The following is a 21,164-nucleotide window of genomic DNA, read 5'->3' on the forward strand; positions in this document are numbered from 1 at the left end:
CTATGATTGGCTGCAGCCGCCCAGCATAGATACTCAATGGATAAAGGATGGATATAAGACATCCCATAAATGCTTTACAGAGTCACATCAGCTCGATATAAAAGAACAAAACAGTCAGGAGGTGTGTTGCAGTATCACATTGTTTTATTAGCCGGTACAGAAGATTAACTGTGTTGTAAGGCTTCATTTTTACCAAGTTTACACACCAGATACCAGAAATGACAGCAGCATTACGATACACACTGACAGAGGTCAGTGATGCCAACAGAACAAAACAGATACGTCTTTAAATCAGGTACGGTGATAGTGTCTCAACACGTGAAAATCATAACACTGTAATTTACAGAGCTTCCTTATACATCGTCTGTGCAAGTTCTGACAAGAGTAAAACTATGGGGCAGGTGTCACCTTCCAACCAAGATAGTCAGATGGGAAAGCAGTACAGGATCGTATAGTATAGCTGAAGCATGCAAGTTTATACGATGCTGTCTGCAGAAAAGGATATTGACAAGAATACACAAGCTAGAAAGCACAGAGGTGTGTGTGTGTGTGTGTTGTTCAGATCGTTCTCAGATATGGTTTCTGATTCTGCTCATGGACTCCACTTAGTTATCCTCTCCCGCTTCTATAATCTCATTATATTAATGTATGGCCACTCTCACCTTTCAACATAGCTGTTAATACATTTAATGTACGTTAAGTGCAAAGACAGATGCTGGGAGCTTGAAGTTGTTTTGCCACTTAAGAAAAGACTGGATGTTACATAGTGATAAATCCTTTTCCATTTCCATTAATCAAAACTTAACATTTTGAATAAATAATTACATGCACTGTAGATATAAGCGTTTGCTTCCTGTAAATAAACAGTCAAACTACAACAGTTTTTACTGACACATGGTTCAGTGTTTAAATTGAGAGGATGACAATGCAGTGAAATAAAGCACATTACCACTTTTCTTCATTTAGCGACATTAAAAAGCAACAAAAAAAGTGAAACCAACTAAAAGTTGTATTGGTCAGTCTGCAGTCAGCCATTATTTCCTATAGTTTTACACACTGAAAGTTCCACAATGTATCTGATGATGCAACTTGAGATAAAACAAGAGAACTCTGAGTCTGTATTCGAAGTAGATCTCTAACTGCTCTCACACACCGATGATCATTTAAAATGAATGAAATCCCACATCTTAAAGAAACTGGCTCAAAAGAACCCAACACTATGACTGTGGGACCGGTTGAGAGTAAATGGAGTATTGATGTTCAGGGAGCGAGGGGTCCCAGCCTCAGCTCCACGTGGTGGGTGAGCCAAATGGCGTCGGGGGTGCTGTCGCCTCCCTCCTCGCTTGGCCTGACGGGAGCGGCGAGGTTGCGGAAGTCGTGTCTGATCTTAAATGAGACGGTGACATCCCCATCGCCTTCCTTCTGGGGGATCACTTTGATGAAGAAACCAATCTTGTTGGATTTCCTGAAGGCAACAACACTGTGGAGAGGACAGAGATCAGGTTAGGAGTTACCTCATACTATTAATTCTGTATTTCTAAGTCAAAGGCGACCCTAAGGACACATCTTCTGCCCAAAGACGAGTTGGTTGGGGACGGCTTCTCAGACTAGGGACGAAAGCTGTGTCTCTAATTAGGAAAGAGCTGCTTTTTGGGTCAGTGGTTGAGGCCAGGGTTACTTTAGTTGAGAGTAAGGATTAAGGCAAGTGGTGGTTATGGTTCAGGAAATTAGTCCAAATCTATGTAATGTACCCAAAAGTGACCTGTGGCAATGTGTGTGTTTGTTTGCGTGTGCATCTACGTACTCTGGGTCATCCTGGAAGTCTTGAGGTTCAGCCAGTTCATCGTACTCAGCAGCAGCATCCTTCCCAGCCAACACCAGCTCCTTGCTGGGAACCATGACCTGAACAGAAATGCAGAGGCAATATGTTCAGGCTATGTGAGGGATCGATGAGACTTTAGATGAGCCTCTCCCACTTGAATTTGTACAGTAAACGAAAGAATATGTCTAAAGGGAAAAAATGTACAGCATCGACCAACATTGCTTAAGCTCTGTCCAGGGCCGTCACCTTTGAAAATATAAAGTTTGAATGAATTTGACGTGACAGAAAAATTGCAATTCGAATGGTCGAGCGGATAATGAGCGCCCTCTGCTGGAAAATGAGGCAAAATACTTCAGATGGTCTGATGCACTTCTATGTTTCCTTGAGGAGTTTTTTAAGCAGCGGGAGCAGGCCAATTTATTAAAGCTGAGCACTAATTTGAGTCATCAATATTTCAATTTGAGTATTTTCTGCATCTGTCTTGTGCCAAAAACTTTTGCACAGATAATTAACTTTGGGGGACGTTGCATGAAAAACAACTATTGGGTTATTTTCATACTACGGGCCTACAGTAAATGCAATTATCCGAGCTTGGGGCTTGGACCACAGTTTTTCATCTGTAGTTATCCATCAGGTGTAACTGCTGTGTCAGTTTTTCTAATATTCACTTATCACTTTACTAAGTTTGAATAGATATTTCCACCGCTCTCAAAAGGACTGAATGTGTATCACATTCATCACAGCAGATGGAATGTGTCCAAAATCTAAATTGGTTCTTCTGATTTATGCATGCGCACCTCTGAGTTGACAGTCATTTCTGTCTCAGGCAAAAGACTAATTAAATATAATTTACTGGTAAAATCAGTGAACCCGCACACTCATCAACAAACGTGCGTACAGGTATGACACATAACCAGTGAGAGGTGAGTGGAGCATGGCTGGATGTGGTTCTCACAGCCCTCCAGGTTGTTTAAATATCTGATCAAGCAGAATGACCGGCCTGTGCACTCTGTTTGGCCATAATGTGAATGGAAATGAGTCATGAAGATGCTCCGGTTTGGCCCGGAGCTCTTCTTTACCCAGTCTGGCCCGTGACTTCATCCCTGAAGAGGCCAAGACAAACAGCCTGTAGTCACAGAGGGACTCGCAGCATCTGCTGGCAACAGGCAGCTCGTGTAACGTTTTCCACAGGAACACAGCACTCCGAGCTGCGCCGGTGACAGCTGACAGATGGAGGTAAAAATTGGACCCAACTGCTCTGCATAACAGACGATGTGCAGGCTAACTATTCCGTCAGTAGCCAGCAGTATGAAAGAGCTGACCGTTCGGATCGCTGAAGCTCGCTGCAAAGAAAGCAGCAAAAACCGTTCGATAGATCATGCAATATTTAACAAGAGGCAGGCGAGAGCTGTGCCAGGGCTTTACATTATTCAGGAAAAAACAAATTATGCTTTTTCCAGCAGTTCAAGCTCCGTTTGTTGATGTTCGGCCACCGTGCGGGGGGGGACTACCAGCCCCGCTCACTGACTCACGGCCCTGACATCTTTGTGAAAGTATAGACAGAAACCTTGGCAGTGCTGTTGATGTCATCGGGATCTTCCTCCTCACAAGCAGTCAATGAGACGTGGGTGATGTTCTCTACTGGGTTGGTCAGGGTCAGCAGCACTTGGCTCTCCTAAACAGACGCAGGGAAAAACACTTAAATTCACATTTCAAGTTCACTTTGGGGTTCTTAAAGTAACACTCTGTTCATTTGAATACTAACATGGAGCAGTCTTAATACCTCACTAAATATCTGGGGGACAGGGATACTTGCTGTGGACCGGGAAGCAGCAATTTGTCCTGATTAGGGATGTTTGAGACAAGCAGCTTCTTTGGACGGTTAAATGCCTTCGAGACTGGCCCTGATATAAGCAGTGTTTTCCCAATTATTACTTAGACTGTGGCAGCCCGCCATAGTCTCCCTCGCCACCCTCTGAAGGGTCATGCAGTTCTCAGCAAGCGGGAGACTTTACCTGTCCCCGCGGGATCTCATGCACGCAAACACACACACACACCCTGTACACAGCTACTGTGACAGATTGATCTAATTCGATGGGAAACACTGATATAAGTATATCAATCTATTTCCATTACTGTGTTTTTATTAACAAACGACGCCATCCCTCTCGTCTCACAGTTTCTCAGACTTTAAATAGGGCAACACACTCTCCATTAGAAATTGTGATGTATCTTTGTTCTTTGTGTACATTAACTTTTATCATCCTGTTCCTAATGTGATTTTGTTTTATTGCTTTTGCTTGTTAATAGCTTATGTACTCTTTTACGGCTTTGTTTTGTAGTCTCATTATTTAAACGGCAGCCTTTACAGCGGTTTGTAGAGTCCTATTCATCTTGGGTATTATGTTGTTGGCCTGCAAAGCTAATTCCACCGAAGGACGATAAAAATTGAGACTTGTTGAAGTCAGTTCAAAGTTGTTTCAGCATCATTTCCCACACTCAAGGTCACGTGGTTAAGATGATGCACAGAATGAATAAAACATGTAAAAGATATATTCCTGTCAGAACCTGTGAACACACTGACCTTCACGAACCGGAGATTTGGAATGGACATAATTCTCACTTCAGGGATATAACTCCTGTGAGACAGAAGGACAATCAAGACACTGGATCACTCAAACACACTCAGTGCTCATCACTTACATTACATTAAAATCTGTTTATTAATTGTTAAAATTAATTGAGTTGAATTTAGATAGTAATGTGTATGTAATACAGCTTTAACTTTACAACAACTGAGAAATTAAGTTATAGGTCAATGTAGGTTAACACAACAAAGAAAGGTTAAGGGTAAGATAGAGGCAATTGTGTATTTTGCAAGGAAATTAAATATTGTGTAAAAACATTTAATAATTACATCTATTTGATATTAAACTAAATGTGCTTAACATTAATCAAATGAAACTAAATCAGACTTGAGACTTTTTTCTATTTTAATCAAATGAAAAACTTGTTCAGAAATATCATGAAAAAGGTTTTTGACAGAATCGTGATGAACAATACTCACACAGCCACCAGCTGAATTTTAAACTTGATTGAAGTAGGATTAAACTCTGGCTTGCTCAAATTGTGCTCACATTTCTGGTGGGAGAAATTAAGAAAAATGTTATTACATAATTGTGATCTTTCTAAAAGCAATGACCCGTAATTGATAGAGAGGAGTAAAACCCGGAGGTGGTACAGACCCTGCAGCGCAGTGAGCGCTTCATCAGGAGGTGTTTGTGTCGGGGGTGGAGCTGAGACGCCCCTGCAGGCTGGAAGTCAGGCTGCAGGAGGCGCTGCCGCAGCGTGGTCACTGACGTCAACGAAACACAGATTTAATTAATAATACTAATAATAACTTTATTTTTTATATAGTTAAGGAAACACAAGTCTTACCCTCCGGTAAACTGATGGGCCTGGTGTAGCAATCTTCAGGCAGGGGCTCCACTTCATCAAGGGCCTGGGCAGGTTCAATAGTGATCTCCTTCTGGTCCTCACCCTCTTTAAGGCTGGTGGAGTCAAACAAATACTGCTGTCAACAATCTGTTGTATCTATGGTATTTAACCCTCATTAAGCACATGATAAACAAACCAACAGTACAGGTGGTTGGGGGGGGGGTTAGCACATTGACCTTCTCTCATTATCTTAACCTGTATCTAAGATCCTGTTCAGACCTGGTATTAATATCGGCCCTAAGAGATCTCATCACAAGATGACAGATTTAAGTTCATCTGTTCCCACCTTCCATTATAATGCATCATAATTGTGTCACCTGCCTTATATGCAAATAATTATGTATTTCATTTTATGTCATTTGTGTAACCTGAGACCAAGTTATCTTGTTTTTACTGAGCCACAAACAATTCAAGATATTGACACTGAGAAGCATGCATGATTTCAGACTCGACTAGTGAACGCCAGAACCTGTGAAAACTCTTCACTTTTGCCTCCAGGATCTGACAGCATACTCTGTCAATACACAGTCAATTATACAATTTCCAGATGTCCTTGAATACATTCCAGTGTTGAGGTTTAAAAATGATCCCTGCTAACAAGTTTAATGCTACAAGGTGATGATGTAGCTTTGAGAAGAAATAAGGGTGATGAACTGTTCGCTGTGATGGATTACCGATGCATCTCAAGCCAAGTTTCAAGGCTCCAAATTGATTTTCATGGCACATTGAAATTAATGAAACAATGGCTGTTGGGAGGTAAGAGATCAATTGATCTAAGTCACCGATATTATACAGTGTTTTACAAGGGGGAGAAAAAAGGTCCATGTGTGGAGTCAAAGCAGCGGTAATTCCCATTATAAGACAAAAGAGCACTCACGTAAGGCCTGCCAGGCTTGAGATGGGAGCTCCAGACCTCTGCCTCTGCAGTCGGGTTCCAAGGCCATATTTTTCCTGATTTAGGAGAAATACAAGTTTAGCCGTTTGGACTCCTGATTATTAAGTGGGAGTGAGGACAATTGATGAACTGACCTAATCTACAATAACTTTTCCACATGAGTGCATTTAACATGAGAAAGACATTAACAGGAGCCTTTCTGTTGGGAATAGTGGGAGAGAATCAGCTCTGACAAAGTTAAGGCTCTGGACTTGGTATGACAAATATTTTTATCTGGTTATGCAGTCTCCTCTTTATTCTCTCCCTCTATCCAACGTGAAGGCTCCCATTGTGTGGATATCAGTCTCATTTACCCGAGGAGACATTCATGTGATCTGTGAGGTCACTTGGAAACAGATTAAGACAGGAACAGATTTAAAGAGATGACAGTGATACTGACTACTCAAATTTGTGAAAAATACAACTCACCACCACATGAATAGTGTGTTGCTGGGGAGTAAAAACCAAGAGATCAGAAAGTGCACAAGCAAAGAAAAAAGGAGAGAATAAAGAACCAGGTGAAAGCAAGTTAGCGTTCAATAGTGACATGCAACAGCCACAGAAATGCATCAGTGAATGAGAGCAACAGCCGGACACTGCAGCGTAAGTGTTTACAATGGTGCTAAAAAAGCACAAGAATGACTACTTTGCATTTAATTATTAAAAAAGCAGAACGAGAGAAGCCTGAAGACCATGTCCACACCAGGCCGACTCAATTTGAAAGTGTACAGTTTCACAATAAGAAAGACTTTGTTTTTTTTCTGTAACATATAAACAGTAGGTTCATATTGATCCATAGCATGGACAGGGTCTGAATCTTGCACTCCAACCAAAGTTAAAGCAGCCACTACAGTAAATTTATGTTATTATATTAATGTAATATTTCTGATGGCACATACACACATATTGGCAGTTTACTCTCTGTAATATTATTTAGATTTCAGTAGAATATCTGAATCAAATCGATCCTGAATAAAGTTAATCTTTGTTTTCTAATAGTACCTCCATATTTTGTAATAAATAACACTGAGACAAATAGCTGTTTCACATAAAAACATTTTTAGGACATTGGAACTGTTGAGTTTTGAGGGAGCAGAATACCGAGAATGCCAGTGGCATGCACTGTCGTCTCCTGGCCAACTTCTTCCTGTCTCTCTCCTGCTTCTCTCGGTGAGCCAGCTGCTGGTAATACTCGATCAGCTTGTTGATCTGCAAAGAACCAAAAGATCAATTAAAAAATATATATTTTATTATTTATATATATATATATATATATATATATATATATATATATATATATATATATATATATATATATATATATATATATATATATATATATATATATATAAAAAACAAGAGTAATTCCCTGCCTTCCCCACATCTACAAAAAAAGTAATGCATGATCAGGAATCATGTGAGCAAGTGAAGAGAATGTGGATGGCCAGAGGCGAAAACTTACCCGCTGAGTATGAGAGTTCTCTGGTTCCTGCCATCCACCGCTGGCTGCAGTGAACAAAAACATACAAAAACTTCAGACTCGAGACAGTAACAAAGTGCAGCAGGGAGACAAGTTTAAGAGACAAGTTCCCTCATCCTGTAATAAGGCCTGTGGTTAACACAAGCTTTGATACAAAATACATCAGTAAATACTCTACTTGTGATTTTTTAAGCTTTTACTTTTAAAAAGAGTTGATAATTTATCATGTTGACCTACATGATAAATTAGACTGGAAAGGTTGGCTGGTCACCATGCCAATTACTACATTTAACACATTAGTCATTATACACTTTATACTTGCATTCACAAGAGGAAAGTCTTATGCAGGAGAGGTAAGAAAACTTATTAAAATTACAAAGTGGAAGCTTAATGTTTGACTGTGGCACTGTAGCCAAATATTAGCTTTTTACTTCTGGCAATTGTATGCTGTGTTCACAAATCATTTATGTGGTGTTTAATTGTTGAGATTGTCTTGCTGGAAAAAGTTTGTTTGTCACAGGGCCTTATCTGTAATAATGAAAAATATCCCATTGGCTTTTTGTTGAGGGAACCATGGTGATGCTTACATCAAGTACACTAAAAAACCAAAGCTGTCCTTGCAGAACTCTACAAGAAGCTAATGCAACACAAAACTCACGGCATTACAACAAACCTTCCACACAAGATATGCACTGCTTGTGGTTTCTCTAGCAACTGGAGCTGAATGTGACCGTTACATAAGTACCCACCCACTGATTTGTCAGCCATTCCCACATCCCTGGAGGTCCAGCGACAGAAACCGCAGGCCAGATAGTAGGCCTTCTTCATGGCCGTCTTGGTGGGATCATCAGGCAGAGGAGCCGGGATGTTGGTGGCCCGGGTGGACAGTGTGTGCATGCAGCATGGGCAGTCAAAACAATTGACACACCTACGATGGAGACAATCAGGAGGACATTAGAGTTTAGATGAATGCAGTGAAGTAAAGACACCAGACAGATGAGTGCTGAGTAAAGACGGTCAGTCTCACCTGTTCTTTTTAAGCTTGGCCTCTGCAGAGGGCATGTTCTCCAGACAGCTGGGACAGTAGTGGGAGTCCACCTGAGCACCAGAAAGATGGGTGTGTGAGAGGAGTCAAACTATGCATCCACATCTTCAGGAATATCAGTGTGTCAATAACAGCAACCTAATTAAATCAGTAGCATTTATTGAAACAGAGAGGTACAAAGACAAAGAGGGTTACTTCATGGTTTATAGAATGACCTGTCCCATGTCTACAAAGAATAGCCTCTCACTGTGAATGGGAACATGCCATGGAGGATTAATCCGTTTCAGTCTGGGTGTGGTGTCCATAACATCGAGCCACGTTAACAAGCAGCTTTCTGACGGAGATGACGTCAGTTACAATGGAGCCAAGTCAGGAAAACGTTTTATCACTTATCAGATATCATGATCGTCTTCTATAGATGTCAGCTAACCGGTTAGTTTGATGTGAAGTTGAAGAATAGCAAGAGCTAATCAGCGTTAGCTTGTTCTGGTCAGAATGCTAACGGAAGTGAACCCGTTGCTTGCTAAGCCAATGAGAAGAGGACCCTGGCCTGAGTGACAGGCCCCTTACCCATACAGCGAGCGAGACAGCTGGCTAGCCCCGCCTACTCGTGACAGCTGCTTCCGGGTAGCCTAACAACAAAGTAGCTAGCAGCTAGCCTGTCTGAAGCCTCGGATGAACGTACCTCATGAGACACACACTCCAAAGACCGCAGCTCGCTGCAGTAGCGACAGAAGTAGAGCTGAGACAGAGGAGCCCGGATCCGCTTCTCTCCACGGACCAGGTACACAACTTTTTCCGGCTGCAGGAGAGACGCCATCTCGGAGCGGAGCAGCTGAGGCTGAGCTCTCACTGAGGGACCGACTGCTGCTGCTGCTGTCACCGCCGATCTGAGAGGAGCCCAGTCTGCTCAATGGCAGCCTCCTGTGGGGAACACTGGAACTGCATCTTCTTCTTCTTCTTTCCGGCCGACTAGAATCTATTTAGCGCGGTCTGCCTCCCACTTGTAGAGAATAATCACTGCAGTCTATGCCCTCAGTTTATATCTTGCGATATGAATTTGTAGTTTAAAGGTGCAAGACTTCCCCAGCTCTCTCCTTCTTGTACATCCCATCACCAAGCAATGGTTTTACAGGAACATTTTCAGTACCCAGTTTGCCTAGTAATATAAAAAGCTCTGTCCTTTCTTTGACATAGAGTGGACGACACATCAGAATATGTTGGACAGACTCCAGGACTCGACAGTTGTCACAGTATCCATCTCTGGGTTTTCCCTCAAGCACCATCCCACTTGATAGTCCACAATGTCCGCGTGGGACCAGGACACCAGTGGACACAAATCATGGGTATTAAGTTTGGCAGGCTGTCGTGTTGGCAGGACTTCAACCACCAATTAATTGCACAATATCTAATAATATATACATTTTAAAACAAAAATGAACCATAACCATTTCAACTTAAATATATATAAAAAAAAATGTAATTAAATTAAATAAAAAAAATGTAATTAAATTATTATTTATTTTTTTAATTTAAAAGACTGCGCGCGCACGTCCTGCGCAGAAGCCCATTGCGCACATCCTGCACAGAAACCCACTGCATATATCCTGCGCAGAAGACCATTGCACACATCCTGTGCAGAAGACCATTGAGTTTGCTGTGTGAAACGCTTCCCTCTTTCCGTCCGTCTCTGCTCTGGGCACAACGACACAAGCGTCAGACCTGTGCCATGGGAACACCAATTAGCGTGAACCACTTAGACCACACTTAACATTGGGCCCAACCAGGAGAGTGGGGATTTTTCAGATGGGCCCTATGAAATCTCCCAAGCTACACGACTCCAGCGTCAGCCTGTTTCCTGTTCGGCGTCACCTGAACTAACAGGCTAACAGGCTATCCGTCAGTGGACACCACCCGAGTCTGTGGACAGGTTCACTCACATCAGATGAATAATAAGTTTTGAAGTTTTGCTTGTTCTCCTGACAGAGAGGCTAAAAACGTGTGAGCTCCCGTTTCTGAGGTTAGTCAAGTTTAGTATTGTATTTATCTGTAAGTAGTGATTCAAATGGACGTGTACCTGGTGGTTAGCTTAGCTCGGCGGCTAGCCCGCAGGCATGCTACATGATCCGGTCCATCCAGCAGAGAGAAGCGTTAGTTTATGAGGATGAGTGTGTTTGGAGAATGACTTATGCAATACTAATAATGTGGAAGAACTCCATACAGTACATTCATTGTCTTGGTAGTGCACAGTTTAATCCAAAACCATATTCAAAATCAGTAGTTGAATATCACAGAAAATAAAGATACAAACTTTGTTCATAAGTAACACTTCCTCTACAATAATGCCATACTTTTATGTTTCCTATAATTTTATTAGGTACGGACGAGCCTGAAGACACAGCTGTGCTGACCGTGTTCTGTCTCTTATGGCAAAGAAGAAAAATAAAACACTGGGTTCTTATCTAAAGTGTATCAAATCAGAAAGCAAAAGATAAACATTGTTCTAATAAGGTTTCATTTGAATATATAATATATAATGAATATAGAAATTAACTCTATTATCCACGACACTTAGCAATGACTGCCAACTCTAAACAGTTGCAGGCCGTCTTTAGTTAAGGGAGGAAAACACAAAGTGTTGTGCAGATGAAGCTGGTGCACGTCGTCCTCATGTTGATAATAATAATTTAATAAATTATGCAAGTTATCTGAGCTATGTGTCTGTCTAATCTTTTTACTTTGTTGCAATCATTTTACTTTAATGCTGTATTATAGGCGACATCTTTGTGTCACGCTGAGCGCTAAAGCATGTGAAATGTATTTGAAATAGGATTTCTGCTCCCTGCTGGCACTCAAAATGCAGCCCATGGTATATATCACTGGTCTATATAGGCCTACTGCTTATAATAATCAGCTACCTCTATGACATCATACAAAATTACCCCACCAGAAATTTCAAACTAAAATCGCCACTGATCACATGTATCTCGTTATGAATCGATGAAGACGGATCATGTCCCCGGATCGTCCCTTTCTCCCTGATGTCCTGACTGTGCGCGTCCCGTCTCGTGCTGTGTGGAGCGTGGGACTGCGTGCAGAAGGTGTCTTTACAAAGATATGAACTTCAGATATCAAAGAGAAAGAAATGTTCATGAATATTTAAGATTCACATTGAGCCTGAAGTTTATTGTAAAACATATTTGCATATATAAAGGAAATGTTCTTAGTTCAGATTCCATTGCTTTTTTCATCTTAATGACACAGTTTAAGTCTCATCCCCCCCTGTCGTATAGAGAATTATAACATATTCTGCGATAATGTGCACAACTGGCAGATATGATATAGATAGTCCCAGCAGCAACACGCACAGTATTGTAATCACACAAGAACACTTTGATAAACGTGTTGTGGGAATTTTAAATTATTCACAGGCCTTCTACATTTTGGTTTTAATCAAATCAATCATTGGTAGTTAAGATATTATTTAATACTTTGGTTTTATGTCTTAAGACAACATTTGAGGACTGAAAACCTTAATTCACCAAAGTGTTCTGTTTGATTTATAAGGAAAAGGTCCTTGTACAATGTCCTCAGTTCTTGTGTTAAACAAATAAACGCTTCAATCACATGAACTCTGGCTTCAACATTTTAATATTAGAGGTTAAGCAGAAACTTCATGTATATCTAATACAAACTTTTAAAATGTTAACATTTCATCATCAACTTAATCTGACTTTAATGCTCCTGCTGTGGTCACAAGGTGAAAGAGGAAGTCTCTTATTGTTAATATTGCTCTCTCTCTCTCTCTCTGCCACTTTTCTCTCTCTCTCTCTCTCTCTCTGCCACTTTTCTCTCTCTCTCTCTCTCCGCCTCTTTTCTTTCTCTCTCTCTCTCTCTCCCCCCCTCTCTCTCTCCCCCTCTCTCTCCCCCTCCCCCTCTCTCTCCCTCCCTCTTAACAGTTGAAGCGTCTCATTGTCATTGGTACAAACTCCCTAACTCTACATTTCATTATTACATTTCATTTTTACATTTCATCCGGTTGGGCCTTGTCCTGGATGTAGACTGGACCCGATCCGGTCCCAGCATGGTAACCAGTGAAGGGATCTTGGTCCTGTTGTCTTCTGCATCTCGTCACAAAATCCCCTGTGAGACCTGAACGTGGTTTTGAGACACTCAACTCAAGCTCCAACAAAACTGGAGTAAATGCACTGAAAGTAAAATGCTACAGAGCAGAAACTGTCACTTACTGTTTCTTCCACTTCTCAGTCTGATGAAGTCCACTAACAGGAGAGCACCAAGAGGAAGAAGAACACAGAGGACAACAGGGACAACAATGGCTGCAACAGCACCTGCAGTAGTGAAGGCAAACAGAAAGGAGATGAATCTGGTGGTTAACTGCTCTGGACTCAAACACAGAAGAACAGAGGATAAAGTGGAACGTGAATTAAAGGCTAAACTAGTTTTCTAGTGGATAATAAGTCAGATACCTTTCCCGGGCTGGTTGGATGTGGAGATGTTCTCCAGACGAGGTGCAGCACTGACCTGGTTCCTCTGCTCCACTGTTTCACATGAGAAACAAACAGGTTGATCACTTTCTCACATCACACGTTCACTCACAATCTGCCGTTTGTCCACTGTGCCGCACAGGCATGAGTTCAGGATCCTTACCAACATTCAGGGTGATGATGCACCTGGGTTTCAGTCTGGGGATGAAACATATGTAATCTCCTCTGTCAGACATCTTCACAGAGGAGATCTGCACTGAGATGTTTCCACTGATCAGGCCCCTGAGGTCAAGTGAGGTTCTGTGTCTGTACTGCTCCATCGGGACATCGAGGAGGACTCTTCTGTCTCGATACAGGAGGACGATCTGGCTGAGGTCAGTTCTTGTAACTTCCACTGTGTAACTCATCAAGTTGACCGAGGGAACAAGTCCACACCAAAGACTCACGTCTTCACCTTCTTCCACCGTTAATGACCGACTCGAACATGTGGGATGAGATCCACCTGAGAAAACACAGAAGACATTTAGTCCTGTTCACATCAAACATAGCTGATGTCTCTCAGGAGGACAGATGTGGTGTCAAAGTGAACATGAATGAATGAACTCACCAGAGACAAGTGGGACAATGAGCAGTACAGTGAACAACACAGTCTTGTCCATTTTCCAGAGTTTTGTCCACAGCACAGATTGTCCAGAGCTCGTACAGGTGTGATGGTGTGTTGTTTAATACCGCTACTTTGAAAACCCTGTTGGTTAGGGTTAGGGATGTTCCATTTCACAATGAGAGGAGGGGTGGTATCCATTTGGAGTACTGTCTTATTTTTATTTTAAATCAGTCCTAACATCGTTGTGAGATTATTTGCAGTACTTATAAAAGGAGTAGAGTTTTATGTACCTTTTATTTTCATGTGAATATGTTGTATATCAGTATTGTGGTCGGTGAACCCCCTGTCGCGCTGTGGTGCGTGCCATCTGTCTGACAACCACCACCTCCACCCTGGTGCACAGATGAGTTAAGGCCTCTAGATGGTGCTGGAGCTGGAGCACCATCTACACCACCACCTCCACTTTGGTTTGCGCCGCTAGATGGTGCTGGAGCGCTGTGTCACACAGACCAACCGACCGGAACCCATAATAGCAGTAGACCAGCTGTTACCATGTCTATGGCTGTTACTGCTACTATGGGTTCCGCCCTATGTGTTGTGACGTGTTGTGTGAAGCGGGGGAAAGCGTGCACACGTTGTATGAACATGTGTCTCATGAACTCAAACCAACACAAGGTAAACTTCAGTCCTGTACGTGTCTGACTTGTGGTCATGCTGGTTTGCAGTGGTGGAGGAAGTACTGAAGTTTAGTACTTAAGTAAAAGTATAAGTACACAGGAAAATATATACTTAAGTAAAAGTAAAAGTACTACATCAACAATCCTACTTAAGTAAAAGTTGCTAGTAGATGGCGCCATCACTATTATCACACACAGACATATAGATCTATTCAAGTAGGCGTTCTGATGTAGCGTGAGCAATTTTGTGTCAATTGGAAAACGTAATTTTCACAATGATCAGTAGGTGGCACTATGACCCTTAACTGATATTTATATATGGAGCTGTACAGATCAGGATTGTGATCATAGATCAGTAGTTCGGAGCTACTTCCCTGCCTCTCCAATTTAGAGACCATCATTGAACCAAATCCCACTCTTTTGCTTCCTGGATCCCTTGAAGCATCAGTGTAAATATTAATATAGTTACTCATCTGCTCTTCAGATGTCTGTCTACATGTGCTGCCAGATCTAATATGTCACATTTCTGCAGTCATTCTTTAATTGACAGATCAACATCAGCTTCTCTGAAACTGCATCAAGACACGGCTAGTGGCACAGACCCATAGAATGATGACCTATATGAAGGCTATTTTCACCTGCATTGAAGAGCGAAAGGGTCAATTCACGCCATGATCTTTTTGTAAATCTATCCAACCCCAAAAGTTAAAGTTCTACCAGTAAGGATTTCTAGCAGAACGCCCTGAAGGCAAACACGTCCCACGCCACCTGAAGCCAGATCCTCTATTTTAGGCTGTTTAGTTAAGAATAAAAAGACAGACAGAAAAAAAGGTGTCAGTGGAAAATAGGGATGGCCCCCTGTTTTATTACAGGAGTACAGTGCCTGTCCAGCTGGAGCGTGAGCGCTGATAATGTCATCAGTGACATCAATGAAGTTATCTGTCTGATCACGCTAACAGCAGTGCAACTTACACTCGAAGGTATTTTGTATAGTTTCGAATAGCATGTTGTTTATTTATACAGCTGCTGATCTGTCGTGGCAGGAGGCGTTTGAACACAGTTAACTATGATCCTTATTCGTGCAAATTCAAGTAAATAAAAATTGTGTCACACGGAATTTGTTCCTTATAGCATCTATGTAGCAGCTCCAGTGGCTAAGAACATTTGTGAAGTCAAACACACTGACGTTTAAACTTGAAAATACAGAAACTCAAATATTTGTTTGAAATTTGCATTAAAACTAGTTTCTTTTCCCTCCTGTCACATCACCTGCATGCGATCAGCTGGGGGAACTTATATTTTTTCATATTGGACACACTCACAGACAATGTGTGTCTCAGAAGGATATGGAAACACTTTCTGCTTGCTTGCATCGCCCTCTATTTTCTATTGGTGTCAACAGAACAGGACAGCGTGTCCTCAGCCACAAACAGGTTGATAAACTCACTTCGGCAAACAGCTGATCCCAGAGAGGTGAATACAATGTCTTTCTTCTGTCCAGTCTGAATACTGTGGACGCATATTCACAATATAGGTCAAACATCAGACAAACGCGTCAAACATCAGTTGTGGTGAATGTTGTGGAGCTGGAAGATGGGTCTCGTTAATTTAGCTTTCCATCCATCTCATACCTACTATTAGGACATATGACTCACTCATCCATTCATTCATGTGTGTGTTGTGTGCTCGGTCTGCGTCAGCAGGGGGCGTCCTCCCTGCCAGCTGTGGCTCGCTCCACCCCCCCACACCCCCAGGAACATTACTTATCGTGCGGGAGAAGCGGACACACAGCCACAGAGAGCGACCACCGTGTCTGGGGAAGATCGGGAGGATGTTACCCCTTGTTCCGCTGCTGCTGCTCGGTCTCCTGCGGCCCTGCACCGCCGGAGCCGCGCTCACACAGGTAGGGCTCCACCTGTTGATGCCCTGTGGCTGATGCTCTCTGTCTGATGCCCTTTGGTTTATGCCCTATGTTTAATGCCCGCACACAACACGTTGGTTCAGTGTGGATCCAGAGTACGAGCTGAGATGACATCACTGTTTTCTTCTAACCTGCGCACTGTGAGGATTCAAGAGGGAGAATGCGATCTACTTGTTCTGAGATGTGACACCAGAACAGTTTTAGAGTCATGATTTTACATTTTTGTTAAAATTAGGGTAGAAAATAATAATAGACACAAAAAAGGGCGTGTGTGTTACCTTACTGGACTCATGGGAAACAAAGCCTGGTCCTACTGAGGCCACAATTAATGTAATTGGTCCTGGTTAAGGTGAAGGGTAAGATGTGAATTCTGGTCAGGGGAACAAGGTTAGGTATGAAGGGGTTTTGGTTGGGGATACGGTTTTGGTTTGGCTGTACACAATTAATGGAAGTCAATGGAAAGTCCTAACAAGGACATCAGAGCAAACCTGTGTGTCTGAAGATGTGAGGATTTTTACATTCATAAAGTAAGTTAAAGATATAGTGGATCTTATTTTTCAGTGTGAACAGATGACCTGACTCTATGATAGCAGCGTTCTGCTCTGTTGACACAGGCCTTGTGTTTTAGTGGGGGCAGATCTCAGTTGTGTAACCATCCGACATGACAACAACAGAGGTATGAGGAGGACGAAAGGTGAAAGTGTTGCACCTGCCACCCACCTTAAGAGCTCATGATCTAAAACAAGTTCTTGTTAATTATCATTTCTTACTAATTCATTATACATACAAATTATACATGTCTGTGGTTAAAGTTTCACCCAGAACAAACACTTCAGTCGTTTTTTTTTTATTTACAATTCACAAATTTTCTGAAAAGGAGTGGGTGACTGGAATGGTACAAACACACCACTCATGATTCAGCAATTGTGTTAATAGAGAGTACTCAAATCCATGTAGTTGTGAATCTAAAAGCAAATAATAAACACAGATATCTCCCACAGAATGAGTCCTTTTTAATGGTATTTCGTTTATTCCACATATCGCAATCTACTAAAGCATCATTTAAGAGCAGAAATACTACACCTCTGAAGACGTGGAGAACTTGTTTGAATAGTTAAAACAAATATGGCCTCCATTGAACTGTGTGTGTGTTTGTATACCTCCAGCACTGTGACTCATCCACGGATGGCACCATATTTAAATACCAGGCAAAACCCCTGAACGGGAGCCACAATGTGAGCCTCAGCGACTACAGAGGCAGGAGTGTCCTGTTCGTCAATGTGGCGACATACTGAGGTTACACCTATCAGTATGTGGGTAAGAATCTGCACCTAATCCACCAGCATCCTAATTAACTTTGTGGTTAGCCACACGAAGACGCTTTACTGCTTCTTCTGTTGTCAGAAATGAATGCACTACAGGAGGAGATGGGACCATATGGACTCACCATTCTTGGATTTCCCTGCAACCAGTTTGGGAAACAGGAACCGGGACAAAATCATGAGATCGTGCCAGGTTTAAAGTGAGTAACATTTCCTTGTTCAGTGTTGGTTTTTCTCAGCTCAGTCCAAATTAAATAAATAACACCAGTCAGGTCAAAGATACATGTATATTTTCCACAGAAATATAATATGTGCTTCCGTGTACGACATGTAAGTATAAAGAAAACTAACATAAGTGGAAAAAAACCTGCTTCTCCAAATATCGTCCTTTTTTTCATGTATCTGAACGTTATCTAACTTGATTTATTTTCAGGTACTTCTCCCTTTCCTCCCCCGCTGCATTTTTACAAAGCATTGTGTTACATTGTTTTTTTAAATACTTTATTTTATTTAATCAAAAACTATATAAGTATACTTAAAAGAACGTACTTATTTCAGTAAAAAAGTTACTTTTACCTTACTTCAGTAACATTCTCCACCACTGCATGAATCTCAGTCGCAAGCTTCTCATCAGACACTACTCATTGTAATGTGAGGTAACGTAAGAAGCTTCAGTTGAATGTACAGAGGAATTTGTAATTAAGGTAAATCCTCGGTCAATCAACAGAGCTTCATTTAATGAGAGTGAAACATCATCTGGAAATGAGATCAGTTTCTCTTAGCATCCCCTCTCTCTCAAACACAGACACAGACACACACAACCATAGAGAATTGATGTCTCTGGTTCCATCGTTCATCTTAAATCTATAGCGAGGGCTCTGCTCAGCTTGCACTGGGTGTAGGACAGCTGCCAAGCCACAGAGTGCTCTGAGGCACGTCCACTGATAAGCTGCCCTCTCTCTGGATTCCAGACATGTCAGACCAGGCAACGGATTCATGCCAAACTTCCTGCTGTTCGAGAAGGGGGATGTGAACGGAAAAGATGAGCAGGAGGTTTACACATTCCTTAAGGTGAGTTCTGATCTGTTATTATATACATACATCTAATTTCTCTTTATCCTTCACCAAAGGCAGGGAGCTATTGTAGATTTTTGAATGAGAAAGACTACTGTGACCTTTGACTGACTGAAGTTAGTGTTTACTGAATATTTTATAAATATGTTCACACCCTGAGCAAACACAGGCGAAACTTGTATCCTGTTTTACCTCCACCAGGAAGGTCATGGTTTCATCTGCATCCGTTTTTCATAGTTAGTAGGATTATGCAAAAACTACTGGACAGCTCAAGACGAAACCTGGTGGAAGGATGTGTTATGGGTGAGGAAAGAACCAACACAATTTTACTATGGATCCGGATCAGGGGGCAGAACCAGGATATCTTTTTAATTTCTTTGACATTGTGAGAGGGTTTTTTTGGGACATTTTTGTAAATTCAGGGATCCTGATTGAAAAAAATCCAGAACCTTTAGTGAAAATGTCGGTCCAATAAAATCCTGATCCAGAGAGGTTAAATGTGGTTTCATAAGGTGAGTGGCGACTGTTGGACCTTTATTTATTATTTAGCAGGATTAAGCGAAATCTACTGAACAGATGACCATGCAATCTGGAGGAAGGATGGGTATTTGTTGTTTTTTTTACACTGATTTCCTTGGGAATGATTCATGGATCTTGATTTTAAAAATCAGACACATTTAGGGAACTGGTATCTATGGGTGTGTGATATTTAGTGCAGCCTATTTGAGTTTAAGGGAACTGTTGGGCCTTGGCGGAGGTATGAGCTCTACTGAGTGCCCTTGTAGATATTACAGCTATTAATAGTTATTGGAGTTTGTCTGAGCAAATGGAAATTCTCACTGGGTTTGCTGGTTGCACTTGAAGAGGTAATTGTAGTGTATGTATATGGTGATATCATTAAGTAAAATACATCTTATAAATCAAATTCTGCCTTTTGTCTTGACAGATCAACAGGATGGAGGTTATTCACATGTCTGTACACTTTGGCTTTGTTGCTCGTGTTATATTCCTGTGCTTTGTGCCACACAGAACTCCTGCCCTCCAGTTGGAGACGACTTTGGGAACCCTGCCAACAGATTGTTCTGGGAGCCTCTGAAGATCAGTGACATCAAGTGGAACTTTGAGAAGTTCCTGGTTGGCCCAGATGGGAAGCCTGCGATGAGGTGGCACCCAGAGGTCCAGATTTCTGTGATCCGAGCCTTCATCCGGAGACACCTGCTCCAACGCCGCTACACCCAGAGGCCTTTCACTTAGATACGATCCATCACAGCAGAATCCTCCATCTGATGTAGAAACTTGTAACCATATGTGCTGGCTTAGTAGAGGTAGAATGTAAAAGGAGAGTAATGTTAACAGATTCTGATACACGAAGGTGGCATGTTGAATGAAGAGGAGGCTTGAAAACAGGAAGTCTGTGGTGCCTCCTCGGAGTGTGGGGCTCGGGTCAGCTCTTCAGTGCATTCAGGCTGCCCTGAGATCCCACAGCACCATGTCATCTTCTCACCACAGGACCCGTTAGCCATTACTGCCTACATATGAATTACTTTAAATAAATCAAGAATAACTCACTGATGCGCAGCGTGCATTCCTTCTCCAGAAACAACTGTTACACTGCGAGTCTTTCTATCGTACAATAAAAATGGGGAAAAAATATATGGAGATGAATGAGGGTAAACTAATAAGAGACACTTAGAATAGATTTATTAAGCCAGTCAAATACAAAAAGTCTCACATGTGCTTTTGCCAACAGCAAAACAAAAGGGGGCTACAAACCAAGAAAATACAACTGCCAGTAATTACAGCGTACCTTTCAAGGAGCAGGTCTGCTAACGTCTCATGTCAGCTCTCACCCATCAGGAGTTTGTTCACTGTAACTCAATAACCAGTTTGATAAAAATGGACCCTTTTCCCCCTCCAAATTCATTTGGACATATTTTGAAGCCCGACTGCCTGATATTAATTACTCCGAGGATGGGTCTTTAGTTTTAGTTTTTTTTTTAAAGTAGTAACAAAAACATCTCTGTGCGGTCAGGATTCTTGAATGTGAGCTAAGGCTGTCCCCTGCTGTGACACTAGATCTAAGGGCCTCCACCTTCCTGCCGTTTGAGCAGAATCGGAAGGTTTCAGTCCTACCACCCATTCAGTTCACATGAAATATATCAGGTATTTGAGGAGGATGGCCATCTCTGCCGTCTACGGGTTAGATACCGTGTGTTGGGGCTAAACTGTGGGCGATAGTACAGGATGCAGCGAGATGAGAATGACTATCGGAATGAGCGATC

The 21,164-nt window shown here is 41.9% G+C and overlaps 2 protein-coding genes across 2 annotated transcripts; one reads left to right on the forward strand and one right to left on the reverse strand.

The window, feature by feature from the left end:
* Positions 1 to 669: 669 nt before the first annotated feature.
* On the reverse strand, positions 670 to 9,668 carry dctn4 (dynactin 4). The gene is made up of 13 exons (XM_061079893.1): positions 9,465 to 9,668; positions 8,762 to 8,832; positions 8,484 to 8,662; positions 7,717 to 7,760; positions 7,356 to 7,463; positions 6,198 to 6,271; positions 5,261 to 5,373; positions 5,068 to 5,177; positions 4,890 to 4,963; positions 4,407 to 4,461; positions 3,390 to 3,497; positions 1,805 to 1,902; positions 670 to 1,480 (listed from the first exon to the last, which is right to left on the reverse strand). The coding sequence occupies exons 1-13, from the start codon at positions 9,597 to 9,599 to the stop codon at positions 1,261 to 1,263; spliced, it is 1,389 nt and encodes a 462-aa protein (XP_060935876.1). The 5' UTR covers positions 9,600 to 9,668; the 3' UTR covers positions 670 to 1,260.
* A 6,661-nt stretch (positions 9,669 to 16,329) lies between these two features.
* Positions 16,330 to 20,450, forward strand: gpx3 (glutathione peroxidase 3). The gene is made up of 5 exons (XM_061079851.1): positions 16,330 to 16,468; positions 17,653 to 17,803; positions 17,891 to 18,008; positions 18,780 to 18,879; positions 19,912 to 20,450. The coding sequence occupies exons 1-5, from the start codon at positions 16,397 to 16,399 to the stop codon at positions 20,134 to 20,136; spliced, it is 666 nt and encodes a 221-aa protein (XP_060935834.1). The 5' UTR covers positions 16,330 to 16,396; the 3' UTR covers positions 20,137 to 20,450.
* Positions 20,451 to 21,164: the final 714 nt, after the last annotated feature.

This window comes from Limanda limanda, chromosome 10, assembly GCF_963576545.1.
Source record: "Limanda limanda chromosome 10, fLimLim1.1, whole genome shotgun sequence".
Taxonomy (NCBI): Eukaryota; Metazoa; Chordata; class Actinopteri; order Pleuronectiformes; family Pleuronectidae; genus Limanda; species Limanda limanda.

Coding starts and splice junctions, on each gene's coding strand:
- dctn4 (XM_061079893.1), bottom strand. CDS start 9,599: ATGGCGTCTCTCCTGCAGCCGGAAAAAGTTGTGTACCTGGTCCGTGGA. Junction 8,833..9,464: donor TGGAGTGTGTGTCTCATGAG/GTACGTTCATCC, acceptor TCTGGTGCTCAG/GTGGACTCCCACTACTGTCC. Junction 8,663..8,761: donor GCCAAGCTTAAAAAGAACAG/GTGAGACTGACC, acceptor TCTCCATCGTAG/GTGTGTCAATTGTTTTGACT.